Here is a 12,191-nt window from a genome sequence, read left to right as displayed (position 1 = left end):
CAGACACAGGAGACTCATTTGACTTTGGTTGAATCAGTATACAGGGCATTCATTATTCCCAGGACTTATCAAGTCATCCAATAACTCCTGAAGAGGATGCTTTGTATTAACTAGGACAACTCGTTTGGCAAGTTATATCCACATATCCATGTCCTTTCAACATGTTGGCTCATCGGTTAGCACCATGGTAAACATCTGTAAGAAGTCTGTATGTTCTCCCCATGTTTGCGGTTTCCTCCCACACTCCAAAGACATACTGATAGGAAACTTAGGTTGTCAGCTCCAATGGGGACAGCAATGATTATGTTTGTAAAAGCTCTGTGGAATTAATGCCGCTATATGTAAATGAGTAAATAAATCTAAATACCCTTGGTACACCTTTTAATATTCTGGGCTAGTAAATTCTGGTATCCAAACAGCTGTATTTTATAGGTTTCATTTTATTCAAGATAATGTTGCACAGGTGTCAGTTTGATCTGGTACTGCAGATTAGTTTGGAGTGAGGTTGCCAGTGTATCTTTTATCTAAGTACCAATATCGCATTCAGTTGCTTTAACATGTTTGAGAGCACAAACACTTGTAAATATGTAGTACATTTTATCTTTAAGATCTGTATGGACTTTTTGGTCTTTTGAGTTCTGATAATAATGTGAACATGTGTGTTTGCGGAAAAGTTAAAGTGGGATTTTTAAACTCTGAAAGCCAAAAGTCTCATACAGAAACAAACGTGTTTTTCACTGATAGAACTCGTACCCGTTAAAAGTCCAATGAGCTCTTCACATTTCCACATTTTTTGAGGACCATGTGTCCACAAAAAAAAATCTAAAAACCTGATTGGAGTAATGAATTCAAATTATCTGTTTAAATCTATGGGTCCATAAAAATCATGGACATTCTACAGATGGCATTAGTTTACAGTCCATTTGATTTGTATACTGAACAGTGCAATAATTAGTCAAAAGCTTTGCAATTTTCTTTTCAATCAAGGAAAATTCACTGATCTAAAAAGCTGATGAATAGCAGTCTGTTTTTACAGAAGAGAAATCACTACTGTGTCAGTGAGGCCAAAAATGTCATCTCCCTGAGAGAAAAAGGCTCAGATGAGTTAAATTCAAACTGCTTGATCCTCCTCCACTCTCTCTATATCATATGTCGAGATATTTGGGCTATATTAACCCATTATCAAATGGTTGTCAGACAGTGCTAAAATTTAAAAAAAGTGTCTAATAAATACAGGAATTGTCCTGACATACCTTGTTATTACTGACAGTGCGCTCTCTTGCCGGCTTGGTACTTCTCATAAGAGCTGCCAAGGGAGCATACCGTCACTATGCATTAGGCTACGGTCACACGACTGTAGATTCTCTCTTACGTGAGAATTGGATGGATTATGTAATAATCCTTACATAATCATTATGATCATAATTTCTGCTGTACTGAGCAGTGCTATTTACAGAACAGGCGATTGAATGATCACAGCTTCAAGCCTCATAAGGAGACTATTAAATATAGTAAAAAAAAGTAGTTTTTAAAATATTAAAAAAAAAAACAACAACCAACAAAAGTTCAAATCACGCCCCTGTTGCATCACTGAAATGTCCAATATGTCAAAATATAAAATAATTTAATCTGATCAGTAAACAGTGTAACGAGAACAAAAATTGAAATGACAGTGAAGTTTTTTTTTTTTTTTTGGTTGCAGCAACACTGCAATAAAAGGTGATCAAAACATTGCATCTACCTCAAAATGAGATAAATAAAAAAAGTCTGTTCAGGGTGCGAAAAACGAGCCATATCACCCAGCCTCAGATACCGAAAAATTGAAACGCTAAGGTTTTGGAAAATGACAAGAAAACCAAAAAAATGTTTTTCATACAAATTTTGGAAATTTTTTCTTTACCATTTAAAGAAAAAATAAACTATACATGATTGGTATCCGCGCACTTGCACTGACCTGGGGAATCATCATACTGTAAAGTCAGTTTTACCATATAGTGAACATGCTAAATGAAACAAATAAAAAAATTAAAAAACGTATTGTGGAATACCACTTATTTTTTGCAATTTCACCACACTTGAATTTTTTCCCCCGTTTTCCAGTACACCATTTTGTAAAATGAATGGTGTTATGTACAATTCGTCCTGCAAAAAAGGAAGCCCTCATAATTGACAGAAAAATAAAAAAAAGTTATGGCTCTTGGAAGGGAAGGAAAAAACAAAAAAAACAGCCCGAGAGTGAAGGGCTTAGAGGGATTATTGCACTGTGACAAGCATAAGTCAGAATCGACAACTGACTAGTGATGAGCGAATATACTCGTTGCTCGGGTGGTCTCCGAGTATTTGTGACTGCTCGGAGATTTAGTTTTCCTTTCCTCAGCTGCATGATTTACAGCTGCTAGCCAGCCTGAGTACATGTGGGGGTTTCCTGGTTGGTAGGGAATCCCCACATGTAATCAAGCTGTCTAGTAGCTGCAAATCAAGCAGCTGTGGCAAGGAAAACTAAAAATCTCAGAGCAGTCACAAATACTCGGAGACCACCAGGAGCGTGCTTGGGAAAATCCGAGCAACGAGTATATTCGCTCATCACTACAACTGACGGGTACTCAGTAGAGCAGGGACTAGCCCCTGAAACGAACCTCACTGATGACACTTCTTTAGAGAGTGGCAGCAGAGGCTTCAGCAGTGAGGTCTTGAATTATGACGTTAAATAGACAGAAATTTTGGATTAAAATAAACGTCAGTTTCGAACCAAACCTTTAACTTTTCAATTTTTTGGGGGCCACAATTAAAAAAAATTCTTACATTTCCCAAAATATAGTTAATAGTGCTCAAATAAAATACTTTTTCTTGCCAATCATGAATAATGTATGTAGTACTAACGTGGAAAAACGCCAACACTGTAAAAGAGGCAGTAGTAAGAAAACTTGGAAAAAAAAATTAAGATTTTTATTGTTAAAAATGTATACTTTGACACAGGGAAATCTCTTCCTTGCTTTTTAATCTCTTTCTCGATATTTAGATCTTTCTTTATAGTGCTTTGGACTTCTATCTCTTCTCCTCTCTCGGTCTCTTTCTCTTGCTTCTTCTCTTGACTTATCTTTGGAGCTCTGGTAGCTACTACGCTCCCGTGACAAACTGCGGCTTCTTCTGTGATCCTTCTTTTCAACTCTCCTCTTTTCTCTACAGTAGTCATCTTCGTGTCTCCTGTGATGGGCCTCCTTGTCAGAATAATCGGATTAAAGATTAGAAAACTATTCTAGGTAAAAAATGCCAATACCATCCATTTAGAACTAGAATTAAAGGGGTTGTACCAAGGATAGGTTATTGCTAGAATACAGGACAACCTATTGATCGCTGAGGGTCTTACCCCTGTCAATCCCAAGAACAGGGTTCGGTAGAGCTCTTTCCGAATGGAGTGGTGGACAAGCAAGAATAGTGAACTATTTATAACATTTGTAACAATTCACTCCAACATTCTGGTTGGTCTATTATGGTTTTTATTCAATAAACAGGCAGCTCCTATAAATGTGATATTTCATTACATTATAACTTTTTGTTAAAGCCTTATTTTAACTCAAGTAAAAAGAAAATTTGTAGGTAGACTAAGAAAAAATCCCCCATTAATTATATAATTCTCAGAAAAATATATTTTAAACAGAAATTCAATTATTTTAAATAATTAGTTCCCTTCTAATTATGTTATACCAACATACTAATTATGAAACATTTTAGAGGGACTTTCATTTTTATAATGGCATTGCATATCATTTAAACATATATTCTGTTATCAACCTCCCACCCCACCCATGAGGGATAAATGCAGTCCTACATCAGCATGCTTGCCCGCCTGTTAAGCTGGTAACCCAAAACGGTTTTATTCATTTGAATGTGGCTTTGTTGTAGATTTCCGCACATCGGATGAATGAGAGAATTGCTGAGTGCGAAAAATCAGTGATGGTGTATCAATGTATAATCAGAATACATGTAATAATACCTTTGACTTTTTCATCTTTCGGTCATCTTCATCATCATCCGAGTAGTAGCGCTTCTTATCTTTTTTGTGCTTAGAAGGATGTCGCTGAGTACTGCTGGTGTCTTCTACATCGTCATCCAATACCAGCTCGTATTTGCTGCTAAGATAGTTAAGAATTGTACTGATAAGGAAACTGTTTGCTTATTTGATCAGTTACATAACTGTAAGCGCTGAGCAAAACTGAGCATTTTGTTGATGGGCAGGTTTAGACCCCATTTACACGTACAAGTTTTAAGTGGGTTCATGGGGAAAAAATGGTTTTTTTTGCCATATGGTTAGTGGACTCTCTTAAATATGTCTTCCAATGATACTTTGCTATACTCTATGACTAAGGGAGACATCAATGCCAGAAAAGTCAGCGTGTTCGTCATTTATCATCTGAACGTGGAAATTTTACCCTTTCAGAAATAAAGTTTTACGTTTTATTTTATGGATATGCCGATCTGATCTCTTTTGCACATAACTTACAATTGACTCTTAGCTGGTGGAAGGAGTCTAACTGCTATGATCTCTACAATACCCAGTTCAACACACAGATGGATTACCGTATTTTCTGGTGTATCAGACGACTGGGCGTATAAGACGACCCCCAACTTTTCCATATAAAATATGGAATTTGGGATATGCCCGCTGTATAAGACGGGGGTCATCTTATACGCCCAGTCATCTTATACGGCGTGTGGTTCCCAGGGTCTGAAGGAGAGGAGACTCTCCTTCAGGCCCTGGGATCCATATTCATGTTAAAAATAAAGAATAAAAATAAAAAATATGGATATACTCACCCCTCCGAGAAGCCTGGCTGTCACTGCTGCAAGCGTCTGCCTCCGTTCCTAAGAATTGCAGAGCATGAAGGACCCTCGATGATGTCGCAGTCCTGTGATTGGTCCGTGACCGCTCATGTGACCGGTCACCTGACCGTGACGTCATCGAAGGTACTTCACGCTCTGCAATTCTTAGGAACGGAGGCAGACGCTTGCAGCGGTGACAGCCAGGCTTCTCGGAGGGGTGAGTATATACATATTTTTTATTTTTATTCTTTATTTTTTACATGAATATGGATCCCAGGGCCTGAAGGAGAGTTTCCTCTCCTTCAGACCCTGGGAACATCCAGGGTCGCTCCCTGCACATGCCGTACCTGGCGTATAAGACGACCCCCGACTTTTGGGACAATTTTTAGGGGTTAAAAATTCGTCTTATACGCCGGAAAATACGGTACTTCTTTTCATTCCTCTGTTAGCACACAGTCAAAAGCACACAGAAAATTATACAAAAGTACAGAAAAGTGTACATGTAAATTACAGCTCTGGGGCTAAATAAAACACTTGCAGAAAACAGCACAGTATTTACATGTCTCCTTTTCCTTGTGTTCTCACTATACTCCTTGCCCCTCGCCATATAGCACATACAATAGACTGTACTGGAACTCCGACTTTTCTTGTTTTAACCATGTTGAGTGGATGACGAATTCAGGAGGCAGCGTAAAGGGGGAAGAGATGTCTCATAAGTGGAGAAAATAGATTTCTCAGATCAGATATATTACAGAGTTCCTTATATTTGCCTGCTCTATTGTTTTCTGCAAAATTTATTGAAAATATAGTTTTAAATCAAGATTCATTTTTTCAATGGACTGAAACATTTGAATTGTTGAAGGATACTCTTGTTTGGGTTTAGCTTGGTCTTTCAAGGCAAGCTTGGAAGATTTCCCAGCACCCTTCTCATATTCTTTGAAATCATCTTTGGTATATTTTCCACCTGAAAAATCAAATCATCTGAATTACATTCAGCTCCTTAGGGATCAGACACATGCAGTTTCTGCTTGGTTAAATGGAATCTGTCAGCAGGTTTTTTGCTACCACATCTTAGAGTACTGGGCGCAGCCCTTCTGACACAAAGCTTTTAGATTTAGAATGAAGCAGAGCTGAGAAAGCTGCGCCCGCCCACACCAGGCTCTGTATGTGCAAAGTCCATAGACAGTCAGCTGCTTATCACAGAGGGAGGGGGGGTGTTGCTGGTCTAGTATAGTCCAGCAATGTTATTCTCTTAACCCCTCAACGACTGCCTATACACCTTTTAATGGCAGCAATGGGGAATCGTGGGACCCTATTTCTCTCTCCTCTGATGTACGATCACTTCAGAGGCAAGAGAAATTAAATGGGAAATTGGACTTTTTTTGCAGTTGCTGTTATAACATTAATAATGGCGATCGCAACACTGGGGTCGATAGCGGAGACCCCAGAGAAATTCTGACGCTGGGGCCGCTATACCCTTATTTCTCCGTGGCGTTAATAAAACGGCGCTGAGGCATAAGTGTCCTTAACTGCCGTCGTTAAAAGGCTTATCGGCGGTCGTTAGGGGGTTAAGTACCAAATTGGCTATGTCACTAAGGGATTCATGATAAATTCCTCACAGTTAGTAAACAGCAGCTTGCACTTTGACAGTGACTCTGAATTCTGTGTGTCAGCCTCTCTCCTGTGGTCTTCAGATTACATAGCAAAACCCTGCTGACAAATTGTCTTTAATATCATTAGCCAGGTTGTAAAGCCTGATAAAAGGTAAGCTATTTAACTAACTTCCCACTTGCTTTAAAACATCACACATTAGAATTGCACTTTTCTCACAATTAACCCAAAGCATGCTAGAAAAACAGACTCTACTTCCATTGCAGAAAAATAGCTTTTGCTCTTAAAACCTTATGGAGCTGAGGTTACTATTCCTGAGATATGGTATTCCCTTCCCTGTATGTAGTGCAATCCAACTCTTCTACTCCTCTCTATGGTAGTCTTCTTGTAGACCATGCACACATGGCTAAAAAAGACTAGATTTGTATACAGGGAATAAGAGGCCATATATCAGGAACTAAAGACAAACTATGCTCGATTCAGAACGATAGCATTTAACCTATGTAAAATTTACATATTGGCAGGTTCTCAGTGAGTAGCTAGAGCGGTGATGAGCGCCGAGATCTCATCTCCAGAGATATTTGTGCCAAGATCTCCATCTGCTCATGCACAGCCCCGGCAGCCATTTTCCCGAAGTCCACCACATAGTAAACCATATAAGTGCGGTGGCAATGGGCTTTCACAAACTGTCAGCAGAGCCCCCAAGCATCGAAAGCCGCAGCGGTGCGCCGCACATCTGAACACCCCCTCATCCCAGCCCGCAGCAATGCTCCACTCTTGCCTCCTCCAGCACGGACCCCGCTTCACCACAGCCACCACCCCCGGTAAGCAATAAGACGCATGGATTATAAGAAGCACCACCATTTTATTAACAAAATATTTTTTTTTCCTATTTTTCTCCTCAAAATTTGGGGTGCGTCTTCTAATCCACAAAATGCGGTTCTTGCTTCAGCACCCATGCAATCATACACATACTCATATGGTTCCAACAAAACAAAATCTATTATAAATCTTAGCACAGTACCTTTTCCTTTCCATTTTACTTTAGCAACAGACTGACTGAAATCCACATGAATGCGCCTGTCATCAATAAGTACATTATCCATTTTGAAATAGGCCTTCTCACAGTCTTCTTCCTGAGAATTAATAAGATATCATTTTGTCTTTATATATCCACATTACCATTAGACTCTATAATGCGCAATATAAAAATTATACCTTTTCAAACTCAATAAACGCGTAACACAGCGATTCCCCAGTCTTCCAGTCCCGTATTATTTCACAGCTAACGTAGGAAACAAAAGCCATATATCAGCTAGTTTTATATCCATATTGCTAATTTCTCTTTTTTTCTCCATTACAGTACTGGTCAGAAGTTTAAATACCCCTGTTCATGCAATGCCTTTCCTTGTTCATATTGGAATGTGCACATTGTAGATTCAGACCGAATACAACAAAACCACAAACGGACACAAACTGAACCAAGGAGTAACGAAACACCTATGAAACAAACTAGAATTTGCGTTAAATTCCATCCCACCAAATCCCCTTTTATGCTAATGACTGCTTTACACCCCCATGGCATTCTCTAAGTAGCTTCATCAGGAAGACACCTGAAATGGCTTTCTGTGTGTCTTGAAGGAGATCCAAGAGGTGATGAGCACTTGTTGGCTGCTTTAACTACTCCGCAGTCCAACTGATCCCAAGCCATATCAATTGGATTGTAGTTGGTCATTCCTTACAAAGCCTAGAAGTTTGTTTTGGGTCATTGTACTACTACAACACAAATGATGGTCTTGCCAAGTGCAAACCAGAAGGGATGGCATAAATGTGCATCCTGGGTAAATGTGCCTTGAATTTAGAATTAACTACCCACAGTGTCACCAGCAAAGCACACTCACAGCATCACACCTCCTTCTCCATGCTTCATGGTGGCCATTATATGAAGAAACCATCCGTTTACCTTTTCTGTGTCTCGCAAAAATATATCGGATGGTACCAAAATCTCAACATTTTAAATCATCATACCAAAGTAGAGATTTCCACTGATCTAATGTGCAGTCTTTGTGTTGCTTAGTCCAAATCTAAACAAGTCTCTTCTTCTTGCTTGCGGTTCTCAGTAGCGGCTTCTTCGACGCAATCAGACCATAAACGCCAGCTGAGATTGAGCTGTATCTGCTATTTGATGTTTGGGAATTATTTAGGAGGGTTGTTATCTGACGTACTTTTGATTTGTTTCTCAAGCGTGTTACTTTAACTAACGAACTTGTCCACCGCAGCAAAGGTAATTCTTGGTCTCCCTTTCCTAGCATGGTCCTCATGAGTGCCAGTTTCATCATGGGAATTGATGGTTTTCATGACTAACAAAACCAATGCATCGCCGAAAATGGTGACACAAACCATTTTTTTTTTTATTCTGATTTAAAAAAATCATATTTTAAAAACACAATTCAACTTTGGTATCGCTATAATCATAAGACCTGGAAAAAATATAGTTCTTACCGATAACGGTATTTCTCTGAGCCCATGACGGCACCACGGAGAGAGGGGATCCGCCCACCAAGGACAGGAAACCTACGGATAAAAAGGCGGTACCACTCTCCCGCATCAGTTGTTTTACATAGAAAATGATGGGAGACTACTAAAACATTTGTTAACTTTAACTTGTTTAGCATAACGAGATACCGCGTGACTTAAAAACTATTAGTAAACTATGAATAAATCGTGGCACTATTTAATGTGAGCACCCATAGGTGAAGGGAGGGAATGTACGGGTGCCGTCATGGGCTCAGAGAAATACCGTTATCGGTAAGAACTATATTTTTCTCTGATCGCCCATGACGGCACCACGGAGAGAATTGCATAGATAGTACATTCAGGGAGGGACCACCGCTTCCAGAACCCTTTTACCGAAGGTAAGGTCTGAAGAGGAGTTTAGGTCCAATCTATAGTGCCTATAGAATGTAGATGGTGAGGACCAGGTAGCAGCTCTACATATCTGGTCTATAGGAACTCCGGCCTTCTCCGCCCAGGAAGATGCCACTGCCCTTGTTGAGTGAGCCTTAACCTCCCCGGGAACGGACATCCCACTTGCCGAATACGAAAGACTGATGGCATCCGTAATCCATCTTGCTATGGTGGCTTTCGATGCTTTTTTCCCCTTCCGGGGACCCTGGAAACACACAAACAGAGAGGCATCCTCCCTACTCTCCTTAGTGACTTCTAGGTAACGTAAGAGACATCTTCGTACATCTAGTGTATGTAATGTTTGTTCCTTCCTATTTACAGGGTTGGGACAGAAGGAAGGGAGAGAAATCTCTTGAGACCTGTGAAACTTTGAAGCCACTTTCGGGAGATATGCTAGGTCTGTTTTTAAAATGACCCTATCCTCTAGAAATTGTGTGTAAGGAGGGTTAGCCGAAAGAGCCTGTAAGTCGCTGACCCTACGGGCAGAAGTGAGGGCGACTAACAGAGCGGTTTTGAGAGATAGGTTTTTTAATGAAGCTTCGTGTAATGGTTCGAATGGTGGGTTGGTCAGGGCTTTAAGGACTAAGTTTAAGTCCCATTGAGGAACGATTTTTGTCGGAAGAGGCCTTGATCTTCCTGCTGCTTTTATGAATCTAGCGACCCACCTATTTGAAGCTAAATCAAAATTGAATAGGGCCCCCAATGCTGCCACGTGAACTTTCAGGGTACTAGTGGCCAGCCCCATCTCCAACCCATTTTGTAGGAATTCTAGTATGGAATTAAGGGGAATTTCTTTCCCTACTTTTTCGCCTGATGAAGACAAAAACTTTTTCCATATCTTGCCATATCGTTTCGTTGTAACTGGCTTCCTACTTTGTAATAAGGTTGAGATTAGCCCTGGGGAGAACCCCCTGTCTTTTAGCAGCTTCCTTTCAAGAGCCAAGCTGTCAAGTGCAAGTTCTTGACCCTTGGATGGCAGACTGGGCCCTGTGACAATAGATCCTGAAGGTCTGGTAATACCCAGGGGTCGGACATTGACATCTTTCTCATCCATGAGAACCAAGGTCTCTTCGGCCAGAACGGGGCAATTAAGATAACCAGCGCCCCGTCCTCCCGAATCTTCCTCAGCACTGCTGGAATCAGAATGAGAGGAGGAAAGGCATAGAGCAGATGATGGCTCCAAGACATCAGAAAAGCGTCCACAACTACTGGGTTCCCCAGGGGAGATAGGGAGCAAAAGGAGGTTACTTTTTTGTTTAGGTGACTCGCAAAGAGATCTATTTTGGGAACACCCCATTTCTCTGTGATCTGGGTAAATATTGCCTGATTTAGTTCCCATTCTCCCTGTTTTAGGCTGGACCGACTGAGGAAGTCCGCTTTGTAGTTGTCTTCCCCTTTTATGTGTAGACTTGTTATGGATAGGAGGTTGCTCTCGGCTATTTGCAGGATTGAGTTGGTCACTTCCATTAGATTTTTGGAACGGGTGCCCCCCTGGTGATTGAGGTAAGATACTACCACCCGGTTGTCCGACATCACTCTTACGTGATGAGAGTGAAGGACTTTCAAGAATTTCTGAAGGGCAAATTTGACTGCCAGTAGTTCCTTCATATTGGAGGATTTGTCTGCTAGGGACGGAGACCAGGTGCCCTGGGCTACCAGATCGTCTAAATGAGCTCCCCACCCTGAAGGGCTTGCGTCCGTAGTCAGGACTTTTGAGATCTGAATTACCCACGGGACCCCCTGGGAAAGATTTTCCTGCGATTTCCACCATGTCAGAGAGTGGCTGGTACGAGGAGATAGAATTAACCGCCCGTCTAAATGCTCTCCTAGACGGGTTTGTTCCGACAATATCTGCCATTGGAGGTCTCTCGAATGTAATTGGGCCCACTGGACTGCGGGGATGCAAGAGGTCATGGAGCCTAGGAGGGACATACCCTGACGGAGTGTTATGGAGGGGAGAGACTGAACCCTCGATACCAAACTTTTTAGTTTTTGTATTTTGTTCTCTGGTAGCCGACATTCCATTTCTATGGAGTCTAGGGTGAGACCTAGGTACTCCTGAACTTGAGAAGGTATTAGTCTGGATTTTTCTATGTTTATTAGCCAGCCTAGTTCTTTTAGGGAATGAATCACAATTGCCAGTTGTTGCTCGCAGTGCTGCGGGGAGGAGCCTATTACCAGAAAATCGTCCAGATATGGTACGATCAAGGTATTTTCTTCTCTGAGGTGGGCCATTACCTCCGCAATCAGTTTTGTGAAAATCCTCGGTGCTATGGCTAGACCAAAAGGCAGAGCTGAGAACTGGAAGTGGCTTAGGACTCCTCTGATGTGAACCGCCATCCTGAGGAATCTTTGGTGATCCTTGTGTATTGGGACGTGATAATATGCGTCCTTTAGGTCTAGGACCACCATGAAGCATTGAGGAAACAGCATCTTGATAGATGACTTTATCGTTTCCATTTTGAATGCCTGGACCTCTAAGTAGTTGTTTAGACTTTTCAGATTTATGATGGTTCTGAAAGACCCGTCTGGTTTTCTTCTCAGAAATAGAGGGGAATAGTATCCTTGTCCTCTTTCTTGAGGGGGGACCTCCAGTAGAACTCTCTTTTCTACTAACCCCATGACTTCTCTTTCTAGTGCCAGCTGTTCCTCTGCTGAAGACCTTGTAGATGTCATCGTAAAAGAGGGACGAGGGTATCTCTTGAATGTTAACCTCAGTCCTGATTCTATAATGTTCAGTATCCATTGACTGGAGGTAATCTTTTTCCAGGCTGGGAGAAAGCGAGACAGCC

General features: G+C 41.1%; 1 protein-coding gene across 2 annotated transcripts in view; it reads right to left on the bottom strand.

Annotated features, from left to right (window-relative positions):
* Positions 1 to 2,926: 2,926 nt before the first annotated feature.
* PPIL4 (peptidylprolyl isomerase like 4) overlaps positions 2,927 to 12,191 on the bottom strand; it is a 35,263-nt gene continuing 25,998 nt past the window's right edge. The window contains exons 9-13 of one of the 2 annotated variants that reach the window (XM_077289182.1): positions 7,651 to 7,717; positions 7,457 to 7,568; positions 5,689 to 5,785; positions 3,995 to 4,133; positions 2,927 to 3,218 (exon numbers count right to left, since the gene is read on the bottom strand). In XM_077289182.1, the coding sequence (XP_077145297.1) occupies positions 2,997 to 3,218; positions 3,995 to 4,133; positions 5,689 to 5,785; positions 7,457 to 7,568; positions 7,651 to 7,717 (637 nt within the window). In that variant the 3' untranslated portion in view covers positions 2,927 to 2,996. The remainder of the gene's footprint in view (positions 3,219 to 3,994; positions 4,134 to 5,688; positions 5,786 to 7,456; positions 7,569 to 7,650; positions 7,718 to 12,191) is intronic. The other variant, XM_077289183.1, reaches the window with a different exon arrangement.

This window comes from Ranitomeya variabilis, chromosome 2, assembly GCF_051348905.1.
Source record: "Ranitomeya variabilis isolate aRanVar5 chromosome 2, aRanVar5.hap1, whole genome shotgun sequence".
NCBI classification, from domain to species: domain Eukaryota; kingdom Metazoa; phylum Chordata; class Amphibia; order Anura; family Dendrobatidae; genus Ranitomeya; species Ranitomeya variabilis.
This window is presented reverse-complemented; position numbering and strand designations above follow the sequence as displayed.